The sequence below is a fragment of the Gorilla gorilla genome, chromosome 22 (genome assembly GCF_029281585.2).
Source record: "Gorilla gorilla gorilla isolate KB3781 chromosome 22, NHGRI_mGorGor1-v2.1_pri, whole genome shotgun sequence".
In the NCBI taxonomy this organism is placed as follows: Eukaryota; Metazoa; Chordata; class Mammalia; order Primates; family Hominidae; genus Gorilla; species Gorilla gorilla.
Window position 1 is genome coordinate 36303330 of NC_073246.2, and position 25261 is coordinate 36328590.

At 45.7% G+C, this 25261-nt stretch overlaps 1 protein-coding gene across 3 annotated transcripts; it reads right to left on the reverse strand.

The window, feature by feature from the left end:
• Positions 1–11699: 11699 nt before the first annotated feature.
• On the reverse strand, positions 11700–21990 carry SMIM34 (small integral membrane protein 34). 3 transcript variants are annotated; one of them, XR_010132412.1, is made up of 3 exons: positions 21017–21990; positions 15848–16799; positions 11700–13126 (listed from the first exon to the last, which is right to left on the reverse strand). XR_010132412.1 is itself a non-coding variant. In XM_063702673.1 (2 exons), exons 1-2 carry the CDS (start codon positions 21021–21023, stop codon positions 16387–16389), a joined length of 420 nt encoding a protein of 139 aa, XP_063558743.1. In that variant the 5' UTR covers positions 21024–21990; the 3' UTR covers positions 15695–16386. The 3 variants fall into 3 exon arrangements, 1 of the variants encoding a protein (XP_063558743.1); XM_063702673.1 differs by lacking the exon at positions 11700–13126 and having other exon boundaries at positions 15695–16799; XR_010132413.1 differs by lacking the exon at positions 11700–13126 and having other exon boundaries at positions 16746–16799; positions 19492–21990.
• Positions 21991–25261: the final 3271 nt, after the last annotated feature.

Sequence of the window (25261 nt, forward strand, 5' to 3'; positions counted from 1 at the left end):
AGAATTAACTGGGCATAGTGGTGCATGCCTGTAATCCCAGCTACTTGGGAGGCTGAGGCACGAGAATCATAAGCCAAGATTGCACCACTGCACTCCAGCCTGGGCAACAGAGCAAGACTCCGTCTAAAAAAAGAAAAAAAAAAAAAGAGGATAGGATTAGGGTGAGGGATGAGAAATTATTTAATGAGTACGATGTACACTACTACACTCAAAGCCCAGACATCACCACTGAGCAATCAATCCATTTGACAAAACTGCACACCTGCACTTGTACCCCTTAAATTTATACACAAACAAAAACAAAGGCAAATCAAAAATAAAAATAAAACAAAATGATCTCTAAACAATACAAACAGTAACTGATGAACCTAGCTGCTTATCATGTCAGTTCCAAAATCACACAGAGTTGAATTTCTTTCAAATGACCCTACAACACAGTATTTTGATCATATATTCTCCAGTAGAGTATAAGCTAAGGACAAAGAAAAACACATGAAATCTTAAATGGTACTCGGTAGTTTTATTGTTAATAATGATGCTGGTATTATTATTTTGAAACTCATGTCCATTTCTCAGCTGCCACTTGATATTAATTTTTTTTTTTTTTTTGAGGTGGAATTTCACTCTCACTCAGGCTGGAGTGCAGTGGTGCGTTCTCAGCTCACTGCAACCTCCACCTCCTGGGTTCAAGCGATTCTTCTGCTTTAGCCTCCCAAGTAGCTGGGACTACAGGCGCGTGCCACCACAACTGGCTAATTTTTGTATTTTTAGAAGAGACGGGGTTTCGCCATGTTGGCCAGGCTGGTCTCGAGCTCCTGACTTCAGGTGATCCGCCTGCCTTAGCCTTCCGAAGTGCTGGGATTACAGGCGCGAGCCACTGCACCTGGCCAGTGATTTTTAACCTTTATCAATCTGATAGACAAAAAGATCATTTCATTGTTTTAACTTCTTTAATTATGAGTAAATCTGGCAATATATTATGAAAACAATGACAAGAAGAACTTGATATAAAATGCACAATTCAGACGTCCTTGAAGTTCATTTTAGAGGCAGCATGAAGTGGGGATGGCACTGGTGGTGGGGGCTGGGTGTGGAGGAAACCAGCCAAAGGAGGACTCATGGGATCCTGGAGCTTTTGACTGGGGTTCACTTGGAGCCCATACTCAGGCTGGTTCTGACAGCAGCACCTGCCAGGCCTCAGCTTAGGGGCACAATGTGGGACACATGGACTGGGGGTGTGGTCCCAGAGCCTAAGAGGCACCAACAGAGAGGTCTCTGCAGAGACTCATCTGTGCCCCCCACCCCCACCCCGGGACAGGCCAAGCCAGCGTCTGGCCAGGAACTGCTTTTGCACAAGGAGCCAGAAGTAGTTTGCCCAGATAAATGGGGGCCTGGACTCATGCAAACCATTGCACCATGGATGGCCAGAGAAACTCAGAGAACCTTCCTGTGCTTGTTAACATACTCTCTCACTTCCTCTGCAGCCTCTGCCAAGCCAAGCAGCCAGCTCCTAGGACTCCCTCCCTCCACCTGAGGCTCCTTGTCCTCCCTTCCTCAGGAGTCTCCAGCCTCCTGGGGCTTCCCCTCCCCGCTGCCCACTCCAGCAGAGGCTGCCAACGGCCTGGGAGAGAGAAGTGGGCTTCCTGGGGCCACCTACCCAACTTTGGAGTGTTCGGAAGGTGATGGAGCGACCACTAGGAGGCAGTGTGGACAGGTCTCTGTAGGACTGCTCAGGCAGACACCTTTGCAGGGACCTCCCAGGTCGGGAGCCCTACACACTTTTCCCATGGCAGCTTCTCCCTCCACCCCGAGTCACTACTATCTGCTTTCCTAGAAGGCACTTCTTTACTTCTAATTCTTCTCCACTGCCCAGGTAACTGATATTCTCAAGTGGGACATTGTAATTTGTTTAATTCATTTAAATTGATTTCGTGTAATTGGGAGATAAAGATTGTTCAGTTGCAAGACAAAGTCTTAACTTGAACTCTCAGGACACGGGTGGGTCCCTAAACTCAATACGTGAGTGTTGCTGCCGGGCTGTTGGGCCATCTTCCACCCGCCATAGATCACATTCTTCATCAAAGAAGAAGGAATATTTAGAAACTGGTAGTACAAAAAAACAAACAAACAACAACAACAACAACAAACCAAAACAACAAAAAACACCAAATCACCAAAAACGAACAAACAAACAAACAAAAGCCCAAAGCAGTTGCTCCTATAAATAGATGTGTGTATACATGTGGCTGGTATGAATCTTATCCACAAATTCAGTTTTGTGGGAAACATCACATTTATTTATTGAAATCAAGCCACATGGGACTTGGGCATGGTTGGAGGTTCTTACCCCACCCCACTTCTCAAGGCCAGTGCACAGGCAGGGCCTTGAGGTCACCCTTAACTGATGCTTGGGTCTAGGTGCCCAGACCCAAGCCCTTGTGGTCCCATCATGTGGGCACTGGCATCTTTGCTGAGGCTGAGAATTTCAAAGCCAAGATCCAGCCCATTTAGGTAAACCCAAAGTCACTCTCCTAGGTGGCCCAGTCATCTTCTTGAGAACAAGAGCCACGAGACTCAGTTCCCTGCCTCAAGAGCCTCTGTTCAAACCTAGGCTTGTGGACAACTCTGCCCCTTCTTCTCTCCCTTCAGTGTCACGGTCCCCTGTCCCATCCCTCTCTGGGACAGGTACTACAACCTCCCCACCATACACAGGGAAAGGGTCAGCCCTCAGGTTTTTGGCCTGGCATCTTGAATCTCCTCCCAGGCAACAAACCACAGAGGGCCTGGCATTCTCCTGTGAAAAGCATGGCGGAAAGGAAACACAGAGAACAAACCCACGGAGAACAAACCCGCAGAAAACAAACCCACAGACAACAAACCCACGGAAAACAAACCCACAGACAACAAACCCGCAGAAAACAAACCCACAGAAAACAAACCCACAGACAACAAACCCGCAGAAAACAAACCCGCAGAGAACAAACCCAGAGACAACAAACTCACAGACAACAAACCCACAGACAACAAACCCACAGAGAACAAACCCAGAGACAACAAACCTAGAGACAACAAACCCACAGACAACAAACCCGCAGACAACAAACCCACAACAACAAATCTACAAAAACAAACCCGCAGAAAACAAACCCGCAGAAAACAAACCCACAGACAACAAACCCGCAGAAAACAAACCCACAGACAACAAACCCACAGACAACAAACCCGCAGAAAACAAACCTGCAGAGAACAAACTCACAGACAACAAACCCACAGAAAACAAACCCGCAGAGAACAAACCCACAGACAACAAACCCACATCAACAAACCCACAACAACAAATCTACAGCAACAAACCCATAAAGAGCAAGCCCACAGGGAACCAGCCAAATTATGTCTGCTGTGCATCTCGGCAGACGATGCTGCCACCGTCTGTGTATGAGCATGTGTGTGTCAGACTTTCCCATCGTCTCCAAACTTGTTTTCAGAATAATGCTTCCAGTGAAATGAGTCGGCCACATGAGGTCACAAAGCCCCTACTCTGTTCAGCACCTGGGGTAAGTAATAATATTTTGGAGCACCTAGTGTGGGGAGTAGCCCTGACCCCTTTACATGTCATGTCTTAGTTCATTCTTGTTGCCATCCTTGGAATTGAGGCCAACATCATCTGCCCATTTGCCAGACAAGCTGCTCAGGAGGAGAGGGCCACAGCCCCTTATCTTCTCGCCAAACAAGAGAAGATCCCCAGTTGCTTTTTTTTCTGTGGAAGAGATTCTTTTAAAAACATTTTTTTCATGGAGAAGAAAATCTGAAAAAAAAAAAAAGAATGAAACCGACCCAATAGTCCCATAGACAGTTTGTTGTTGTTGTTGTTGTTTTGTTTGTTTGTTTGTTTTTGATGAATACAGGAATTGACCCTTCTGGTCTTAAAGCTTGAAACTTAAATTTGTTTTATCTGAGTTGCTTCCTCAGGATAGGAGCCCAAGTCCTCTCCAAAAGTATCAGAGAACTGAAACTCACCAGATCATCTTGTCTAGACAATGAGACGTCAGGCCCTCCATTCATCATGACTGCTTCCTTACCCCTCCCGAGTTCCTGTTACATTTCTTCCCTGCTATATAAACCCCTAATTTTAGTGGGTCCAGAAGATGGATTTGAGACTGAGCTCCATCTCCTGGGCAGCAGCACCCAATTAAAGCCTTCTTCCCTGGCAATACTGATTGTCTCAATGATTGCCTTCCTTCCTTCCTTCCTTTCTTTTTGAGATAGAGTCTCACTCTGTCACCCAAGCTGGAGCACAGTGGCTCTATCTTGGCTCACTGCAACCTCTGCCTCCCAGGTTCAAGCACTTCTCCTGCCTCAGCCTCCTGAGTAGCTGGGATTATAGGTACCCGCCACTACAGCTGGCTAATTTTTGTATTTTTTTTTTTTATAGAGATGGGGTTTCACTATGTTGGCCAGGCTGGTCTCAAACTCCTGACCTCAGGTGATCCACCTGCCTCGGCCTCCCAAAGTTCTGGGATGAGAGGTGTGAGCCATCATGCCCAGCTGAGTATGTGTGTCTGTGTGTATGCTTATGGGGATGTGTAAATGCGTGTGTGAATGTGTGCATGTGTCCTTGTGAATTGTGAATACCCAGGACTTGAGCACACTCGGCTCCTGATGCACTTCCTGTTTCCTCAGCAGCTGAGCTCAGGCCTGGAACTGAGTGACAGCACACCCAGGCACCTGTCTCCCCGGGCACCCCTCCCCCCGGACACCCCTCCCCCTGGGCACCCATCCTCCCGGACACCCCTCCCACGCCTGCTTCCCACGGCATTCCCAGCTCCCACCACTGGGAAGGAGCTGGAATCATGAGTCGGGATAATCACCGAATTCTCTTCGACCTTCCTCAGCTCCTGGTTTGTTAAGGCAAACCCCCATCTCTGGCTTCTCCTGGAACCTCACCTGGGAAAGAAGGAGGCAGCCCCGGAGCTGGAAGCTGCTTCAGGGCTCACTCGGAACAGCAGACTCAACCTGGACCCATCCAGGCATCTCCTGGGATCTTCACGCAATTGCTTCTGCCTGGCACCAGCTCAGAGGTTCTGACAGAATTGGCCTAGGGTGAGGCCTGGCATCCATGGGATTTTTACAAGCTTCCAGGTGATTCTACAGGGAAGCCAAGGTGAGAACCCCTGTCCTAGAACCAGGTCTGATCAGGGGCTGGTGGGGAAATGTGGGTGGAGAACATTAGTGCTTCCAGAGCCTCAGAGTTGGTTTTGAAAGGAACGTAACACATTTTTTTTTCTCACATAGACATATATAGAGAGACTTTTTAAAATAGACATATATAGAGAGAGATGTTTTAATAAAGAGAGGTTTGGGTTTATATAAGTAAAAAAGATGATAGAAAATAGGGAATGAGATTAGGCTTCCCCCTTGCTCTCAAAAAATGGTTTGAGAGCCTTGGAACTGGTTCCACTCTATGACAGCCATGAGTACTGTTCGCCCAACTTTTGGTTCTCAGCCTTCCAGGCCCCGGTGGGATGGGACTTCCCTGCCCCCACGGTTGAGAGGAGCCATGGGCTTATTCTAGCCAATGAGTGGTGGATGGATGTGACTCGTGTCTCTTCCAGGCTGGAGCATTTAATTGTCCAGGTGAGATACTCAGGGACTCGTCCCTCCAGAGCTGAGAATGGCCATGTTTCCAGAAGGTCTGCAGGAGCAACCTGAGTCTCAGAGCACAGCCACCAGCAGACCTGCTGCACACATGTGGCGGGGGAAAGAAAGCAAGCCAGCTGTCTGCAGCCACTGAGAGTTTGGGGTGGTTGTTTCTCATGACAAAACCAGCTCACCCTGACTTATACAAAGTCTTTGAGTTATATAGATGGAGAATGAGGCTCTTGGGTCCCTCTATTCTCACAAAGTGATAGCCTAGCTAAATCCATCTAACTAGGGAGCAGAAAAGGGGAGGTGCTGGCTTGCACACCCTGGACAGTTGTTCAAGAAGTCAGGACACCAGGCCTGGAGTGATACTTCAGCCACCCTTCTAGGTGAGGGTCTTGAGGCCACACAGACAGAAGTGGCAGAGATGGGACACACATTGGTCTTCTCACTCACAGTCTGGCACTGAGCTGTGGGCTGCCGGGACACCATGCCCCCACACAAGTAGCCTTCCCACTCCTTACCTTGAAGGAAAAGTGTTTTTTGGACAAATACCTGATGGAAACATTACATGGGCCTTGGAATCTGTTAGATCTAGCTTCCTGAAACTCTTGCTAGCTGTGTGACAATATACAAGTTTCTTAAACTCTCTGAGCCTCAGTGCTCTAATTACACTCCCCTCATAGAGTTTCTAAGAGCATCCTGGGGCTGGCACGTGTCAACGCACCCAGTATTTGATAGAGTTTGTTAAACGTTGGTTATCCTCTCTCCCTATCGCACCTCAAATGGTAAGGGCTGCCTGCCAGCTTCCATATCCCCAGCAGTGCCCTGAGTTGTTCAGATGTTCATCCATCTCCCACAGAACTCAGGTTCCTTTGGAGGAAGCCACATCAAGTCCTGCTCCAAGCTTAAGCCAGTCAGCACATTCCATGCTCTGCCGCATTGCCAGGGTTCAGGAGTATGCTCGTGATCTAAGCACCCCCACTCCCAGATACAGCTCAAGATTCTTGCTTGGACTTCTGGGCACTCAGGCTCCTCCGAGAGGGAATCAAACTTACTTCTCTCCATGTCCTTTCCTCTAGGAGATGCGTCTTTCATAAAACTCTCATCAACACTGTTCAGACATGTCCCACCCCAGCAGGGGACAGCCTGGGCTCAAGCTGGGATCCCTACTTTATTTATTTTCTGCTAATTAAACTTCCTAATATACTCCATGCTAAGTGTGCTTGCAAGGCAGGGGGTGTGGGATAAGCGGCCCTGCCTGGCTGGGAGAGGGGGCAGCTCCCTGCTGTACTATGTATTAATAAAGAGACACATGCATGGCAGGGCTTGTCTGGGCCTTGGTGGCAGCTTAGGACAGAAGGCACGTGACAGTCAGGGGTTCAAACAACCCAGGGAGAACACTGCTTCAGGGAAGACAGCTCAGCATCTTCCTGGCAAAGATAATGACATTGATAATACTCTCCAAAGAATTTCAGCATTTTGAGCAATCAGAAAAGCAACACAGAAATTCATGTCATCAAAACGATATGGCTTTATTGGACACTTAAGACATTTATTGGAGGCTCAACAACATAATCCTGCTGGTTGGTTTTACTTCATTGATTTTCTGTTGTGTCTGATTACATTGCTAATGCTGATGGTGGATGAGCTACGGCTCTTTTCCTGCCTGTCCTGAGGTTTATCCACCAATGTTTCAGTTCTGTTTTAAGATATTGTCCTAAGCCCCCAGCATCGCAGGCATGCTGCTTTTTTGTTTTGTTTTGTTTTGTTTTTTACAAAGAGTTCATAGCCTGTGGAAGACTCTCCTCCATCACACACTTAGGTTCCCTCCATACCAGGCCTGGAAGGAGTCTAGCTTCTGGGGACTGTACATATGCTGTGGACCATGCAGAACCTGGAGAGGCCGTGACCCCTTCTAGAAGTGATCTGCCTGAATCCTTCCCTCTGGAGGAGGCATTTATTAAATGCCAGGTTCCTGAAAGGCTCTGAGATGGGCACTCCCTCTCCTGAGTCGTCCCTTCCATTACTGCTTTCCTATTTCTGGCCAGGGTTCCCTGGCCCCTCCTCCCTGCTCCCATGGGACCCTAGTTCACCCCCATCTTTGCTCAATTGCCCTGCACTGTAGTAATCCATTGGCACTCTTGTCTTCTCCAGGAGAAATAGTTGGAGGAGAAGTTTATAGGGTTTCCTGGGCCAGGGCTGGTCTACAGTCACCGGACAGCAGGAAACTACCCTTCGGGGCCTAGGAGGGCCAAGGCTGGTGGGCAGGTACAGGGGGAGCCAGCACTGCTGTCCACCACTGTGCAGCCTGGAGGCTGTTTCACATGACCCTGCTGATGGGACCCAAGGCACCCCAGGCCACCCACTGCCCTGCCCCCAGCAGGCTGTCAGCTCCCCGGCTTCCCTGCATGCCTGCCTGACATGGACAGTGCACCTTCGGGCCACACTTGCCCTGCTAGCGAGCCTCCAGTGAACTGGGAATTCCACAGAGCGTAGAGGACTCGCCCCAACACTGTGCTGAGAGGCTTCACCAAACTGTAGCCTGGCTTCCACCTGCACTAAGCTGCATCCCCAGAGGCGACCCCAGCCCTGGCTGAGTCTTGGCTCAAGACTTTGCAATGCAGCCAAATCACAAAATGCACCTCGTCCAGCCCACCCCGCTAAACCATTTTCAGTAGTTCTCCCCTCACCCTTCTGGAACTTTCCATTTCCACGTGGCCCCCACGTTCTGTTTTCATTTCTCCTTCAGTCCCTTTTTGTTCCCTTTCTGTTCTCTCTTTGAAGACCTCGGTCACCGTTTTCTCAGTTGGGGTTGAGCTTGGTCGGTGCTGGAATCTCTTCCCGCTGCTGCAGGAGTCTGAAGGAATCAGTCTTGCCGCCTGTAACACATGTCCAGCGCTGCTTTTTCTCTGATGAGTGTCTTAGTCAGTTTGGGCTGTTAAAACAAATGGCTTAGGCAACACTCGTGTCTGTCTCACAGTTCTGGAAGCTGGAAGTCTGAGATCAAGGTGTTGGCAGATTCGGTACCCGGTGAGGACCTGCTTCCTGGTTCGCGGGAAGAACACTCCTTGCTGTGTCCTCACATGGTGCAGAGAGAGAGGTGGGTCTGGTGTCTCTTCCTGTAAGGGCACTGATCCCATCACGGGGGCCTTACAATCGCGACCTCATCTAAACCTCCCGAAACCTCATCTAAATCTCACCTCCATACTATCACATTGGGGATTAAGGCTTTAACCTGTGGATTTCAGGGGACAAAGGACAAAAGCATTCAGTCCATGGCACATGCTCAGTGCCTCGACTCCTGCAAGTGCCACACCACAGGCTCTCTGGGGCTGTGTCCTGGAGGCATGTGCCATGGGCCCTGTGTGCCATGGGCAAGGCGCACAGCAACCTCCCGGCCACCCCACCAGCGAGTGAGCTCCTGGCACCCTGGCTCTCTCTGGTCACCCATCTACCAGTCTTGGTGCTCCTGTGCACTAGAGGACCAGCTGCCTGGGGACTGTGGGCCAACTGTGGCCCCGGCCACCCATGAACTTCCCCTCCGGCCAGTGGCTGCAATCACATCTTCTCTAAAGACGTCTGAAGCCCAGCCTTGGGGAGCCGAATTGGTCCTTCCCTGGGTACTGAGCCCTAGGGAACCCTTGAGAGTTCTCTTTGTATCTTTGTAGTTTCTTCCTCACCAGTTAATCATTTCCTTACAGGAAACTTCCTGTGTTCAAGTGACTGTATGGTTTCTGCCTCCAGCTTCATTTGTGGGTGCCATAAGAGAGGCAAGCATGGAGCACTAGGCGCAGGGGATGGGCAACTGGCAAGCGGGGAGATGCATGCAGCGCAGTTAGTGCCTGGTACATACCAAGTCCTTGTAGTCTGGATTTCATTATTTTTAAATGGGTGTTGCTATTTTTAAAAGAATAGTTACAAATATTTATTGTGTGTTTTGAAATAAGTGGGTCAAGATCAATAAGATATTGTTGATCAATTGATCAATAAGATATCTTTTATTCTTAAAAATCATATTCTTCTGGTTCAGTGGGGAAGAGACTGCCGACCTGTATTTACAGCATTATGTGATAAGTGTTCTCCTTTTCAGGTATGTATTAGTCTGTTCTCATGCTGTCAAAAAAGACATACCCGAGACTGGGTAATTTGTAAAGGAAAGACGCTTAATTGACTCACAGTTCCTCATGGCTGAGGAGGCCTCAGGAAACTTACAGTCATGGCAGAAAAGGAAGCAAACATATCCTTCTTCGCATGATGGCAGGAAGGAGAAGTGCAGAGCAAAGTGGGGAAATCCCCTTATGAAACCATCAGATCTTGTGAGAACTCAATCACTATCATGAGAACAGCATGGAGGTAATTACCTCCCACCGGCTCCCTTCCATGACACGTGGGGATTATGGGAACTATAGTTCAAGATGAGATTTGAGTGGGGACACAGGCAAACCATATCAAGGTGCCTCCTGCAAGCACCTACCTCCACCCCTCCTTCATCCTTGCCCTCATTCTACAATGATTTGGTGAAATCTGGTCCCTGCCTCAGTTTTACAGCCTCCCCATGACTCTGGTTACTTCCTGATTAGCTTAAACGAAACCTAACTAGGTTGCCCTAGGAAAGCATTTCTGTTCCTGACACCCCCCATCTGCGTGCTGCTTCTGTTCCACCTGTATGTGTCTGGGCACATCCCTGCATCCCTTTGCTGGCTTCTAGCCCACTCACTTCAAGCATTTATCCCATGAGTTTCATAAAATCGTAGAAGAAAAGGGCTTGAGGCAGTGGTGGGGAAATGATAGGAAAGACATTTCTGGATGCATTCTGCCATCCTGCAGAGCCCTAAACCACCTCTCCCTCTCCATTCCCTCCCTCCAGAGAACAGCTTCTCCTTGTCTCCTGTGGAATAGTTCCGCCCACATTCATGGGCCCTTCCTGTACCAAAACTGTACAGGTCTCTCTTGCTTACCAAACACTTGGCAAACAAATGTACCGTCCTTGGAAAAATTCTGTTGAATAAAATTTTCTCTCTTTGATCCATCCATATGTTTTACAAAGTGCTACAGAAGCCATGGAGGAACAAGCAGTTCTGCCTTAGGGATCAAGAAGGTTTCACAGAGGGGGTGATATCTGAGCAACAGTGCTTTTTTGGTTTGTTTGTTTTGTTTTGAGATGGAGTCTCAATCTGTTGCCCAGGCTGGAGTGCGGTGGCACAATCTCGGCTCACTGCAACCTCCGCCTCCCAGGTTCAAGTGATTCTCCTGCCTCAGCCTCCTGAGTAGTTGGGATTACAGGTGTCCGCCACCATACCCAGCTAATTTTTGTATTTTTAGTAGAGACGGGGTTTCACCATGTTGGCCAGGCTGGTCTCGAACTCCTGACCTCAAGTGATCTGCCCATCTCGGCCTCCCAAAGTGCTAGGATTATAGGCATGAGCCACAGTGCCCAGCCAACAGTGCTTTTAACTGGCATTTTCTTCAAAGACTTTGATGTCCTGTAGGAGGGGGCCTATGACTCAGCCTCAGCCAATCAGAGCGCTCCATTCCCTGGGTCACCTGCACACCTGCTCTTCCCTGATCCACTGCAGTGCCCTCACCCTGAGATCTGAAACTTGAGCAGAGGTACCAAGAGGCAGACATGGGAGCTGAGCTGTCTTTTGGGAGAATCCTAGTGAGAAGGTTCTCCAACTGGGGCCGCCAAGTAAGGGCCTCATGGCAGACTAACCCCTCTCCTTCCTGAGGCTGGGAGGAGCTGCTGTCCTTTTGATTCTGTGCGCTACCTCAGTTGCCTTCCCCAAAATCACACACATGCACACACACACACACACACACACACACACACATTTGCATGCGCTAGGTAGAGCTGTTTTCCATAACTGCCAACAGACGACTAACTGTATTTGAAGAATGAGCTGGCATTCTTCTGCTCCGGTAGAAGTCAAGGCAATCAGTTATGAGAATCAGAGCCCACCTGTGACTCCAGAAAGAGGTGCATAAATACCAAGAATTTAGTCTCTAAAGTCTTTCTTTAAGTCCTTTTTTAAAAAATGTGATGAGTACATCACCCAGGAAAATCAAATTGTAATGCAACCGAGTCGATGCAAGTTTTATTTAGGAGATGGGTTACAATCACCTGGGGAAGCTCTAGTTAGCTTGATTTGGTCTGATACAAACCCTAGCACCATCAGCCACAGATCACCAGAGGAAGTCATTCCTGGATGACTTCCTCATCGATTTTAAATAATTTCCATTTCAGAGGAAGGCCTTTATCTGACCTGATCCCCTAAATATTGGGGGAAACCTACATAGGGACAAAGACAGCAGGTGTCTGGAATGTTGAGAATCAGTGTGTTCTGTCACTGTCTCTATCAGGGCTGGTGGCACATGCAAATCTCTTTCCTACTCTCCAGTTGAACACTAACGCCATGGTGCCCACACCTTCCTTATTAGTCCATGTACATGGGGTTTGTCAAGACAGTGGTTCATGGCTCTGACCCTGAGCATGTCAGATTTCAGGGGCTTTATGCAAAATATCCATACCAGTTGGGGTCATTTCCCATCAGTATTGCTCACAATGGAGCCTACAAACCCCTAGTTCCCATCCAACACATCTCCAAGGCAGACTCTCAGACCAGCTCCCAGAAACGAGGTGAGTTTAGATCAGGCAGCAGAGAGGTGGCCTAGGAAGGAGTCCTTGGAGCTCATGCACCTGTGTCTGGGCACCAACAGGAAGATGGTGGCTTTTGCTCTTTGGGAGATATCTTTGGAGCCAGTCTCTGACCGCATGTCCAACAGGACAGGCATCCTTGGGGTTTCCATGGCAGTCTACTGACAGTCAGGGGTGAGGATTAAATGGTACAGAGTCTCACTGAGTGCTCTTTGAGAGGTCAAGCAATGAGAAGTCCTGCAAATGATCATTGAGCTGAAGTAAGAAGTGTACCGAATCTGTTTTTTCCCCTATAAATATAAAAGCCTATAAATATAAAAATCTTGGGGAAAAAAAATGATCCCAGCCTCCCACACAGCACATCACACATCTTCTCTTTTCAAATTTGACTCCAAGGCCCACTTCCTTCGGGAAATCATTTTATCCAGTGGTATCATTTAGGATATTTTTGGTTGTAAGGAACAAAAGCCTAGCTCCAACAGACTTAATAAAAGGAATTCATTGGTTCACAAACTGAAAAACTCCAGTGGTAAATGAAGGCTCTGGGTACAGTTGGTACAGGCTCTGGTCTCTGTAATTTCCTAGTTCTTCTCCTTTCTATATGCTGGGTTTTTGCCTTCAAGTTGGCTTTCTTCATGGTGGCAAAATGGATCCAGCAATTCTGTCAGAGGTTTTCGAACCAGAGCGACTCCATCTTGATTAAAGGCTGTGTAAAATGAGGATGAGACTTGCTGGACTGCATTCCAGGAGGGTAGGCATTCTTAGTCACAGGGTGAGACAGGAGGCCAGCAGGATTGATATCACAAGATACAGGTCACAAAGACCCTGCTGATAAAACAAGATGCAGTAAAGAAGCCAGCCAAAACCCACCAAAACCAAGATGGTGATTAATGTGACCTCCGGTCTTCCTCACTGCTCATTATATGCTAATTGTAATGCATTAGTGTGGTAAAAGACACTTCTACTAACTCCATGACAGCTTACAAATGCCATGGCAATGTCCAGAAGTTACCCTATATGGTCTAAAAGGAGAACCTATCTATATAAGAACTGAGGGTTCTGAGAAATCCCTGACCCTTTCCTGGAAAATTTATGAATAATCCACTCCTTGTTTAGCATACAATCAAGAAATAACCATAGTGTACTCAGTCAAGCAGCCCCTGCTGCTGCTCTGCCTATGGAGTGGCCATTCTTTTGTTCTTTACTTTCTTAATAAACTTGCTTTCATTTTACTTTATGGACTTGCCCTGAATTCTTTCTTGTGCAAGATTCAAGAACCCTCCCTTGGGGTCTGGATCAGGATCCCATTCCCGTAACAATTTCAGGCTCAGATCGGCTTTTAACACCATCCAGAGCAAGAGAAAGCTTTTTTGTTCCAGAATTCCCCATGAAAGTTCTCCTGGTCACTCTTATTGGGTTGTTTCGCTTAGGGTCAGGTGTCCATCCTGGTCCCAAGCAATGAGGCCAGGAGATGGGATGCAACGACTGGATCAATCCAGGCCTCTTATTCCCACTTTTTAAAACACTTATTATTATTATTTTTAAAAAATTATTTTTCATTCAGCTTTTTCATTTGAAACTTATTCCAATTCTTGAACTGGGGGTAGTTTCAACTTCCCTAGAGCTGTATGGGTCCTCAAATGAAAATTCAGGGCAGCTGGATTAGAGAAGGGGGTAATGCATGCTGCAGGGGCAGCCAACAAGGGGAGATTGTGCCAATTCACTCTTCCTATCCTCAGATCCACCTAAGTTCTGACCATTCAGCCCCATTTGAATGCATTCTGTATTCCTATGACTGTGGATTACATTTTTGTCTACCTTTGTGTCTTCTGTTTTGTCCTGCCCTATAAGCATCTCAAACATATGCATAAAGCCTATATAAACTTTATAAATAAACTTACACTTCTGTTTTCAACCTGTAGGGTGATGACAATGATGATGACGACAATGATGATGGTAATGATGTGGAAAATGTGAAAAGAGAAAGAAATACTTGGAAATATATCTCACCCTCCATAAACAAAGCTCGGGGTTTAATTCTGACCTTTATGAGTTCATGGGGTGAACTGCAGACCACTGTCTGTGGACAGGAAAATGATATTTCATCTCTAGCCCCAGGGACATCTCCAAAAGCTGAACTAGATGAACTTTATATAAATTGGTACAAAATATAATTTTCTCTTTGCCTGCTGAAAGCCATTTCTAGAAATTCTGTTAATCAGAATCTCCCTAAGTTAATCAGTCATCTAGACAAGATCTTATTTCTTTTTTAGACAAAGAAAAGTATATAAGTAACAGGTATTTGTAAACCACTTGAGTGAAGCATATGATATCTAATGCAAGGAAATCTAAAGGTGTCCACAAGCAAAATCTCATGGATTCAATTGATAGCACAGGTCATCAACTGACATGCAGACGCAATTCTCTTGTGGAACAAGACAATACAGCCATTGCTTAGAGACTAATTGTCAAGGAATTAGTCATTTCCTGTTTCAGAATAGCATCATCACCACCACCATTAATGCCAACATCAACCACCGCCACCTACACCACCACCATTAACATCATAACCACCACCACCATCAACATAAACCATCACCACCACCAAAACCATCAGCATCACCTAGAACCACCAGTCACCACCATCACCACTTACCAGAACAAGGCTTATATTTACATACTTATTTTACTTTTCAAAATACATTCACATGCATGGTTTCATTAGATATCATCTACTTGGTAAGGCTGGCAGATCTGACATCATTAGCCTCATTTTATCTGTATGGAAACTAAGTTCTAGAGAAGCGAAGTGATGTGTGAAAGGACACCAGAGTGACTGATAATCAAATCCAGACTAGAGTTTGGTTCTTCTGACTCCAAAATTAATAAATTTTTCTTAAAAAAAAAATTTTTTTTTGAGACAGGGTCTCACTCTGTCACCCAACCTTGAGTGCAGTGGCATGATCACATCACAGCTTACTGCAGCCTCGACTTCCCAAGCTCAAGCAATCTTCCCACCTCAGCCTCTCAAGTACCTGGGACCACAGGCACATGCCTGGCTAATGTGTTTCAAGCATTTTTTGGCTGGGCGCGGTGGCTCATGCCTGTAATCCCAGCACTTTGGGAGGCCAAGGCAGGCGGACCACGAGGTCAGGAGATTGAGACCAGACTGGCCAAAATGGTGAAACCTCATCTCTACTAAAAATACAAAAAAATTAGCCAGGCGTGGTGGCATATGCCTGTAGTCCCAGCTACTCAGGAGGCTGAGGTAGGAGAATTGCTTGAACCCAGGAGGCAGAGGTTGCAGTGAGCTGAGATCGTGCCATTGCACTCCAGCCTGGGTGACAAGAGCAAACTCCATCTCAAAACAAAACAAAACAAAGCTTTTTTTTTTTTTTTTTTTTTTTTTGGTAGAAACGGGGTCTCCCTAGGTTGCCCAGGCTGGACTCAATCTTCTGGACTCAAGTGATCCTACTGCCTCAAGGTCTCTAAATGCTGGGATTCAGGCATGAGCCACCACACCCAGCTCCAATGCTTTTTTTGACGTACCTAATTCTTTCAATGAAAATGAAGAATTTCCAACTTCTGATATTAACAACTTTGGTCGTATATTCAAGCTAGAGTCTTTCAAATAAAATAGCTTTTAAAACCATCTGTCTCCAAACCCTTGATGTCTCAGGTGAGCAACTAAGCTGCTCAGTTTATGTGACTCCCCAGAAGTTGAATTTTAACCCAGGACTGACTCCAAGTTCACTCTTCTTTCCATGACAAGGGGTCACCTCCTTGTATGCCCCCAGGAGTCTCCCGGATTCCTCCGAGAACAGTGGAATAGTGCTCCTCCCCAGAGCACAGGCTTTGCCAGTGAAGATTGAATTTGGCTGGAAACCGCTGCCCTGCTCTCTCTTCTCGAAGCACCTGGAAGCCTGAGAAGGAACTGGGTGGCTGGCTCTGGTCACAAACTAGCAGCCAGAAGCACCCTTTGTCAGTGACGCACCCCCAGTCCCCCTCAAGGGCTCCAAGTAAACCCAAAGCTGCTCCCCTCCAAGAAGTCTGGGGCCACCCTAGGGAAGGCCTCCTGGCCTTGACTCTTAAGGGGTCTCTGGGGTTGCGGTTTGGGGCCCGCTGCTCCCGCCCTTTGCCCCCAGGTGGGCCTGGCAGGGCTGCAGCACAGCTCTGTTGCTGATAGTCAGGGTGGAGCACTTGGCAACCTTGCCCTGCAGCCCTATCATTTTGAGTTCAGAGGTCAGATTTGAGTAATAAACATCTTCTAAGGACTTGTCATTCTTTCTGAGGATGTTGCTGGCCAGCCGGAAGATGAAAATCACCGCGTAGATGCCGATGATGGTGAGGATATACCAGGCAGCGCTAGTTCCGTCTGGCACCTTCAGAGCCCTGGTGGAGTTGGTGTCATTCCTCCCTTCCGTGTGGTCACCCAGCAGGAGCCCCAGGAGGGTGCTGGCCTGGGTCTGGTTGGAGGCTTCATGGGGAGTCCACTTGGCCCCTGAGAAACAGAGAGGTCCAGGTGAGATCCAGCATCCTGGGCTGAGGGCTGCCTGGCCACACCAAGGAGAATGGAGCCCTCATATCCGTGAAAACGTGACGCTGCTCAAAGAGGCCTTCTCTGAGGCATGAGCAGGAGTGTAACAACAGGTATGTCAATATATTTTTAAAAATCAGAAGAGTCCAAAACACTATTTTGTTGTTGTTTTGTTTTGTTTTTTGTTTTGTTTGTTTGTTTGTTTCTAGAGAGACAGAGTCTCTCTCTGTCACCCAGGCTGGAGTGCAGTGGCATGATCATAACTTACTATGGCCTCAACCTCCTGGGCTCAGTTGATCCTCCTGCCTCAGCCTCACAAATAGACATGAAGCACCATGCCGGGCTAATTTTTTTCTTTTCTCTCTCTCTCTCTTTTTTTTTTTTGTAGAGATAGGGTCTTGTCATGTTGACCAGGCTGTTTTTGAATTCTTGGTCTCAAGAGCTCCTCTCACCTTAGCCTCCCAAGCACTGGGATTACAGGCAGGAGCCACTGTGCCCAGAAAAACACTAAGTTCTTGAATAGGAGACACAACATCATAAAGATGTCAGTTATCCCTCAAATAATTTATACAACAAACATAATTGCAATAAAAACAGCAATAAGATTTCTTTGTGAAATCAATAAACTATTCATTTAGAAAAATCAACTGTTGGCCGGGCGTGGTGTCTCATGCCTGTAATCCCAGCACTTTGGGAGGCTAAGGTGGGAAGATTGCTTGAGCCCAGGAGGTTGAGACCAGCCTGGCCAACATGACAAGACCCTGTCTCTACAAGAAATAAAAAAACTAGCCAGGTGTGGTGTGCAAGCCTATGGTCCTAACTACTCAGGAGGCTGAGGCCGGAGGATCGCTTGAGCCCAGGAGGTTGAGGCTGCAGTGAGCTGTGTTCACACCACTGCATTCCAGCATGGGACCCTATTTAAAAAAAACAAAAAAAAGAAAGAAAGAAAAAGAAAAAGAAAAATCAACTGTCAAGACTAATTAGAAAAAAAAATCTGAATAAAAAGAATGACTAATGAATTAGCCTAGCCACAAATTTTAAATCAGCCAGCTATAAAAACTAATTTACATTTTTTTCAATGAATGAAAGCTTTATATGCACACAGCCCAGCTGGGACTTGCTGGGCTTTGCAGAGTGTGTGGGCTGGGGGTTCTTCAGAACCAGGTACAACTCTCCCTATAAAACTACAACAGTGCGGGGCATGGTGGCTCACACCTGTAATCCCAGCACTTTGGGAGGCTGAGGCAGATGGATCACCTGAGGTCAGGAGTTTGAGACCAGCCCTGCCAAAATGGTGAAACCCCGTCTTTACTAAAAATACAAAAATTAACCAGACGTGGTGGCACACGCCTGTAGTTCCAGCTACTAGGGAGGCTGAGGCAGGAGAATCGCTTGAGTCCAGGAGGTGGAGGTTGCAGTGAGCCAAGTGACGCGTGTAGTTCCAGCAAGACAGAGCAAGACTCTACCTTAAAAAATAAAAAAATAAAAAATAAAACTACAACAGCTAAAATAGTGTGATGCCTGTAGTTCCAGCTACTAGGGAGGCTGAGGCAGGAGAATCACTTGAGTCCAGGAGGTGGAGGTTGCAGTGAGCCAAGATCGGGCCACTGCACTCCAGCCTGGGCGACAGAGCAAGACTCTGTCTTAAAAAATAAAAAAATAAAAAATAAAACTACAACAGCTAAAATAGTGTGATGCTGAAAACACAGGCAAGCAGACCAATGAAACAGAGTAAAAACAGCACCAATAGTTAGCAATTAGAATTTGATAGCTAGCTAATAAAGGAGCATTTCTGATTGGTGGGAAAAGATGAATTATTCAATATGTAGCATTGGGGGAAATAGCATTAGATCCACATCTCTCCACCATATGACCAGATAAATCGGTCCAGATTAAAAAAAAACAGCCCAGATAAATATTTTAACATAAAAAGTGAAATAATTTATAGTACTAGAGTACAGCATGGCAGATTTTTTCTTTATCATCTCAGAGTGGAATATTCTTTTAAGCATAACAAAAAATCAGAAGAAACAAAGAAGAAATAGAAATCAAATTCAACTACATAAAAAAAATTAAGCTATTTCATACCATAAAACCAACAGGCAGATGACAAAGTGCAATTTATATCGCTGATTTTCTAAATAGCCTTCAGTTCTGTAAGAAAAAGTTTAAAACTGCCGTAGAAAAATGCGCAAAAGATATGGACAAATAGTTCATAGGGAAAAAATGAACATTCAACATAAGAAGAGCTTCTCAATATCACTTATATAAGAAAAATGCAAATTAAGATAATAACTAGATACCATTTTGTTACCTATTGGATTTGCAAATTCATGATGTTTCAGAATAAACTAACAAAAAAATGGCTTTTTTTGTTCTTTTGCCCAGCTTAGAAGAAAGGTGTCTAAATTGGGAGCAAAGGTGGCAATGACGCGGACTTGACACCAAAAAAAATTTTTTTTAAAGAAAAGAAACAAGCGCCTCTGCATTTCAGGGGGTCAGGATTGGCATTTTTAAAATGTCAACAAATAAATGTTCATATCCACACTTGACATATTTTCCAAGGAGAATTTTAATTGTATAATTGCTGGTAAATTCATGCAACCAACATGGAGGGCACACGGACAAGATCTATGAGCATTACAAGTGCACTTACCTTTGACCCAGCAGTTCTATCTCTAGGAATCTATCCTAAAGATGCTCCAGAACATCTAGAGACAATATATGCTGAAGGTTAGTCATTGCAGTCCTCCTTGTGATGACGAATGCCTGGGAGCAGCCTGAATAGCACCAACTGAGGAATGGTGAAATACATTTTGGAACCTCCATGCAGTGGAGTACTATGCAGTCATAAAAAGCAATGAGTTTTTTATGGTACTGAATGTTAATAAGTGAAAAAATAAGCTAGTGGTGACATGCTCTGCAATGCCACTTGTAAAAAAGGGGGAAGTTATATGTTATTTGCTTGTACTTTTTGTATGTATAGAACATCTCTGGAAGAATGAATAAGAAATTAGTATCTGCAATTGCCTCTGGGGAAGAAAACTGGGAGAAGACACATTTTTCACTGTATGCCCTTTTGTACACTTAGTACCGTGTATACTTATTTTTGAAAAGAAAGAGTGTACGAGTTGGTACTTTTCTGGTCTCCCTGGTGAGGTGCCCCTGGGTAAAGCCGTTGTATGCCCTTGTAAGACCAGAAGATTAAGATCTCAGTTGCTGTTCAATTCAAAACTGTTTTCTCTGCTTGCAGAGCTGGTGGAGAAAATGAAACAATGAAAACCAGAGATGTAGAGTGCAGTCCTGTGAGACATTTCCCAGTGGGGCCTTACTGGCTCAAACCCCCATTTCTTGCTCTATGTGAACACAGATGTATTTAAAAACACATCATAGGATCAATCTCGCAGCCTGCTGTGTAGAACAAAGGTGCTCCAAAATGCTTCCCATTTGATCGTTGTTTGTTTGTTGCTAATTCATTTTGCGAACGCAAGACTCAGAGAGGCCAGTATTTTTTATTATAGTTAGTTGCCAGAATGCGTGAATGAGCTTATTACTTTTAGATGAAGGAAGAAATTATTTAAAAATTACTTTTCAAACTACATGTGACAAAGCCCAGGACAAATGAACAGATTTAATTACATAAAATTAGTCACTCGCAAGAAACAACACCACAAGCATAAATTTACACCATTGTTTGGTAGAATGGTTTGAGACATTAAATTAAGGAAGGTGAAAAATTCCCGTAATTATTGCAACAAACAAACAGACAGCAAATCAACCCAACAAGAACACAATATCCTTATATTAGGGCAAGAGAACTTATTGAAACTCAGAACACATGTATAAACTCATAGAACTTTCTAGAAATTGTCATAGAATGATGCAATACATTCAAATACAAATAAAATATCCCCAACTAAGAGCTACACACAGAACATTAAATTATTTAAAAACCAGTCCATTTTCTACACGAAAGAAACTCACTATATTAATTACTGCAATACATTACATTTTACCTTTCTTACAAAGGTAAAAGTAAGTTAGGTTGTATCTTAATGGACAAACATATCCTGTAGAAGAGAGAAACTTTTTCCTCTGTGCTATTTTGTACTTGTAATTTAATGACATGAAATATGTAAAATCTCAACCTGCCCATCCTTGCATTTTAGCTGAGTACTCACATTCCATGGGGTGGTCTTGTCCTTGACTCGGAGAGGCAAGTTCAAGCGGCTACCATGCACAGAAGGGGAAGATGATGAAAGGAGAACTCCGTCTCCTAGGGAAGAATCAGTCCTACTGCAGTTGAGCTGCACTGAGTTTCCAGAGTGGGGAGTAATATGATCTTCCAACAATCTTACGGCAACACCAAACAGAAACTTAGTAAGTGGATGACTTTGCTTTCATGCAATTAATGAGAGGATCCGATTTGCTGTGTCTTCTGTTGCATCAGAACAGAAAGCACTTCCCAGCTTTGACTTGTTAAGAAGTTCTAAATCAAAACAATTTTTTAAAACGTGCCGGTATTAAGGAATCTCCAGCTCTCCCAGGTCCCATCATGAACTGAGGTGGCCAGAAGCTCCCCCTGAGGCTGGCTCTCAGCTTAGAGCTTGGATGGCTATTGAATTCCCCTGTGTTCTGCACCTGTTGCAGGTGTGGCAGATGGCCAGGTGTGGCAGAGATCTGTCATCATAGGGCCAGGAAACTCCATGGTCAAGAGTCACCAGCTTCCTCTGGACAGTCTCCCAGATGAGGAAACCCAGACAGGAAGGGAGTGACACCCCCAGGGTGACACACCTGAGGGGCCTTGGGCTTTCCCTGAGGGGTCAGTGGGCAGTGGGCTCCTGTGCCAGGTGGTGAGAAATGGCTCTTCTCTTTCCCAGAGTCACAGACCCCATTGGAGTTGAGGTAGGTTTAATTGGAAAGTGCTAGAGTAAGTGTCTGCGGGTAAAGTTTCCCCAGGAGCAGGGAAGGAAAAGTTGGAAGACCGGCAAGTTAAATCATCCAGCCATTGTTTCCAGCTCCATTTCTTCCTAATCGTCACTCTAGGACTCTAACCTGCCACGTTTGTGATGGTTGCTGGTTTTTAAGATACAATTTGATGAAATTTCCATCAATGGGGTACTGGGTAAGTAAGTTATAAAATAAGCCATATGATCCAGCAATTCTACTCCTGGGTATCTTCCCAGGAGAAATAAAAATGTAAGTTTACACAAAAACTTGAACACACATGTTCAAAGCAGAATTATCTGTAATAGCAAAAAATGGAAACAACCCAAATATCCATCAACTGACTAATGAATAAATAAAATGTGGTTTATCCATACAATGGAATGTTATTCAGCAATAAACAGGAATGAAGTACTGATATATGCCATAACACGGATGAAACTAGCAAACATTGTGCTAAATAAAAGTCAGTCATAAAGGACTACATATCGTAGGATTTCATTTGTATGAAATGCCAAGAATAGGCAAATCTACAAAGATAGAAAGTAGATTAGTGGTTCACTAGTGGGAGGGATTGGGGGTGATAACTAAGGGTATATAGCATTTTTGGAGGGGTAATAAAACTATTCTAAAATTGTGGTGCTCGCTGTACACAATCTGAATATACAAAAAAATTGAATGTATACTTTAAATAGATGAATTTTATGGTATATGAATTATATTTCAATAAAACTGTAAAAATTATAATATACAAGCTGGGCGCAGTGGCTCACGCCTGTAATCCCAGCACTTTGGGAGGCCGAGGCGGGTGGATCACCTGAGGTCGGGAGTTCGAGACCAGCCTGACCAACATGGAGAAACCCTGTCTCTACTAAAAGTACAAAAAATTAGCCGGGCATAGTGGAGCATGCCTGTAATCCCAGTCACTTGGGAGGCTGAGGCGGGAGAATTGCTTGAACCCAGGAGGTGGAGGTTGCAGTGAACAGAGGTTGTGCCATTGCACTCCAGCCTGGGCAATAAGAGTGAAACTCCATCTCAAAAAAAAAATTATAATATACATATACAATGGAGTATTACACAGCTGTGAAAAAGAATGAGGAAGCTATTTATGTACTGATGTATAAAGCTCTCTAAGGTGTGCTGTTAAATGAAAAAGGTAAAGAAGAGAACATGTTACCATGTATCAAAAAATTGAGAGGAAGCATATATATATATCTGATTTTGCCACTGTAAGCATTTAAAACACCAGTGGAATGTCCAAGAAATTAAGAAGAGGAGTTACCTATTGGAGGAGAGAACCAGGTAGATATATGGCAAGTGTGGGAGGGAGAGCTCTCACTAAATATTTTTATGCTTTAAATATTTTTAACCGTATGTGTATTACCTATTCAATAATAAATGCACCCATTTGTTAGATATCTTTGTTGAAGATTCATTTGGCTCCTGCTGTCTCTTGCTATGGGATGGACCATGGCATCCCCCCTCTGCCACACAGACAAGGGATTTGGACACTGCCAGTGGGACGTGGGAGGGGAGAGCACCTGACCTGTGATAAATAAGGGGCTCATGGCAGTGATAAGGGCTGGGAGTCAGGGCTCTGGCCCCAGCCACATCCTTGCTGCATGACCCTGGGCCAGCCCCCTCATCTTTGTGAGCCTCAGTTTCCTCATCTGTGAGGTGAAGGTGGTGAAGGATGAGCAGGATCTTATGTCCTTGGTCCTGAGAAGGCAGGAGAGAAGCCTGGGGCTCTGTGTGGGAAGAGCCGCTCTCTGGGGAGGTATCTGAATAGACGAGGGAGAGCACACCAGGCAGCCAATGTGCCAGAGGTGGAGGCTTTGGAGAGTGTGTCATTTGTGAAGTCAACAGATTTAACATTCAGATCAGGAGGACGTTGGCATGAGATGTGGGGAATCATAAGCTCCAAAACAATCGTGAGACAGAAGGAAAGATGGCCTTTTGTTGAGCAGCCATTCTCCTCCATGGAGAGTCCTGTCTAGTCTGCCTGTTGAAGGGGCACTGATGTTAGGGAATAGATCTGTGTCAAGTGCCCACCTCCCAGAATCCTGCGAGGCAGGAGTATTATCCCCATTTAAAGAGAGGACACTCAGGCTCAGGGAAGTGACTGGCCCAATGTCCCATAGCTCATAGGTGCCAGAGGTGGGTCATCCACACCAAAGTCATTCTCCTTCCATACCCTGAATGTCACCTTCACGCTGGACCCAGGATCCTGTGTGGTGAACTGTCTCGATCACTTCCCTAAAGGTTAAATCATAAACTCTTACTGCCAAGGCATATCCACGACCTTAAACTCTCTCTGTTGGGCAAAAACAATCTCTGATGTTAAAAGGCAGGATAGTGGATACTTTTCAGGGAAGGGTAAATGACGAGGGCATAAGGGGAACTCTGGGTGCCGGTCACATTCTGTTTTACAGGTTTGTTCAATTTGAGACATTTCATAGAGCTGTAGCCTTGTACACAGGCACTTTTTTGCATGCATCGTCTGCTTCAATATAAACCTCTTCCTGTTGTCTTGTTTTTGTTTTTGTTTTTGTTTTCTCTTGTTTTCTTGTCCTGCTCTGTCACCCAGGCTGGAGCTCAGTGGTGTGATCTCGGCTCACTGCAGCCCCTGCCTCCCAGGTTCAAGCGATTCTTCTGCTCGGCCTCCTGAGTAGCTGGGATTACAGAGGTGTGCCACCACACCCGGCTTCCCTGTTGTTTCTTTAATGTAGAAAGCCCTGATAGATGGTGGGAAAACAAAGTTTAAGGTATTCATAGAAAAATACAAATACTATTTTTAAGGATTCTATATCTGGTCACATGGTGCCATCTCACAAAGAGTGTCCCCGTCCCTTGAGGGGGAGTGGTCGGGATCATGGTCAGTGTGGGGCCCTGCAGCTGCCTGCTTCCCTATGCCGTGTGGATGACGCCTGCCTCCGGTCATTCCCCTGTGCTTACATAACAGTGAAATGGAACAACCTGTATCAGCACGAGGGCCAAGAATTTTCTTCTGACTTGTGGATACCTCCTTCCTTAGGCCTCTGATCAGTCTGGACAAATATTGCCCTAAATGCAACCAAGCAAAGCCACTCACCTGGTAAATATTTGTATGAGCTACAGTTCTGGGAGAACGAATTCCAATATCCTGCAGTCCCCTTGACATCAAAGACCCAACTCTCCCAGAGGGCAATGGCTTTTTTTGTCCACTGAGAAGCCAATCAGCTTCGAAGAAAGGTGTCTAAATTGGGAGCAAAGGTGGCAATGATGTGGACTTGACTCCAAAAGAAATTTTAAAAAGAAAAGAAGTGCCTTTGCATTTCAGGGGGTCAGTATTGGCATTTTTAAAATGTCAACAAATAAATGTTCATATCCACACTTGACATTCTTTCCAAGGAGAATTTTCTAGAGGAGGCAGACCTCATCGGTCAGCTCTGATGCCCTGCAGTGCAAAAAGACATTAAAAATGATGGTGAAGGACCCCT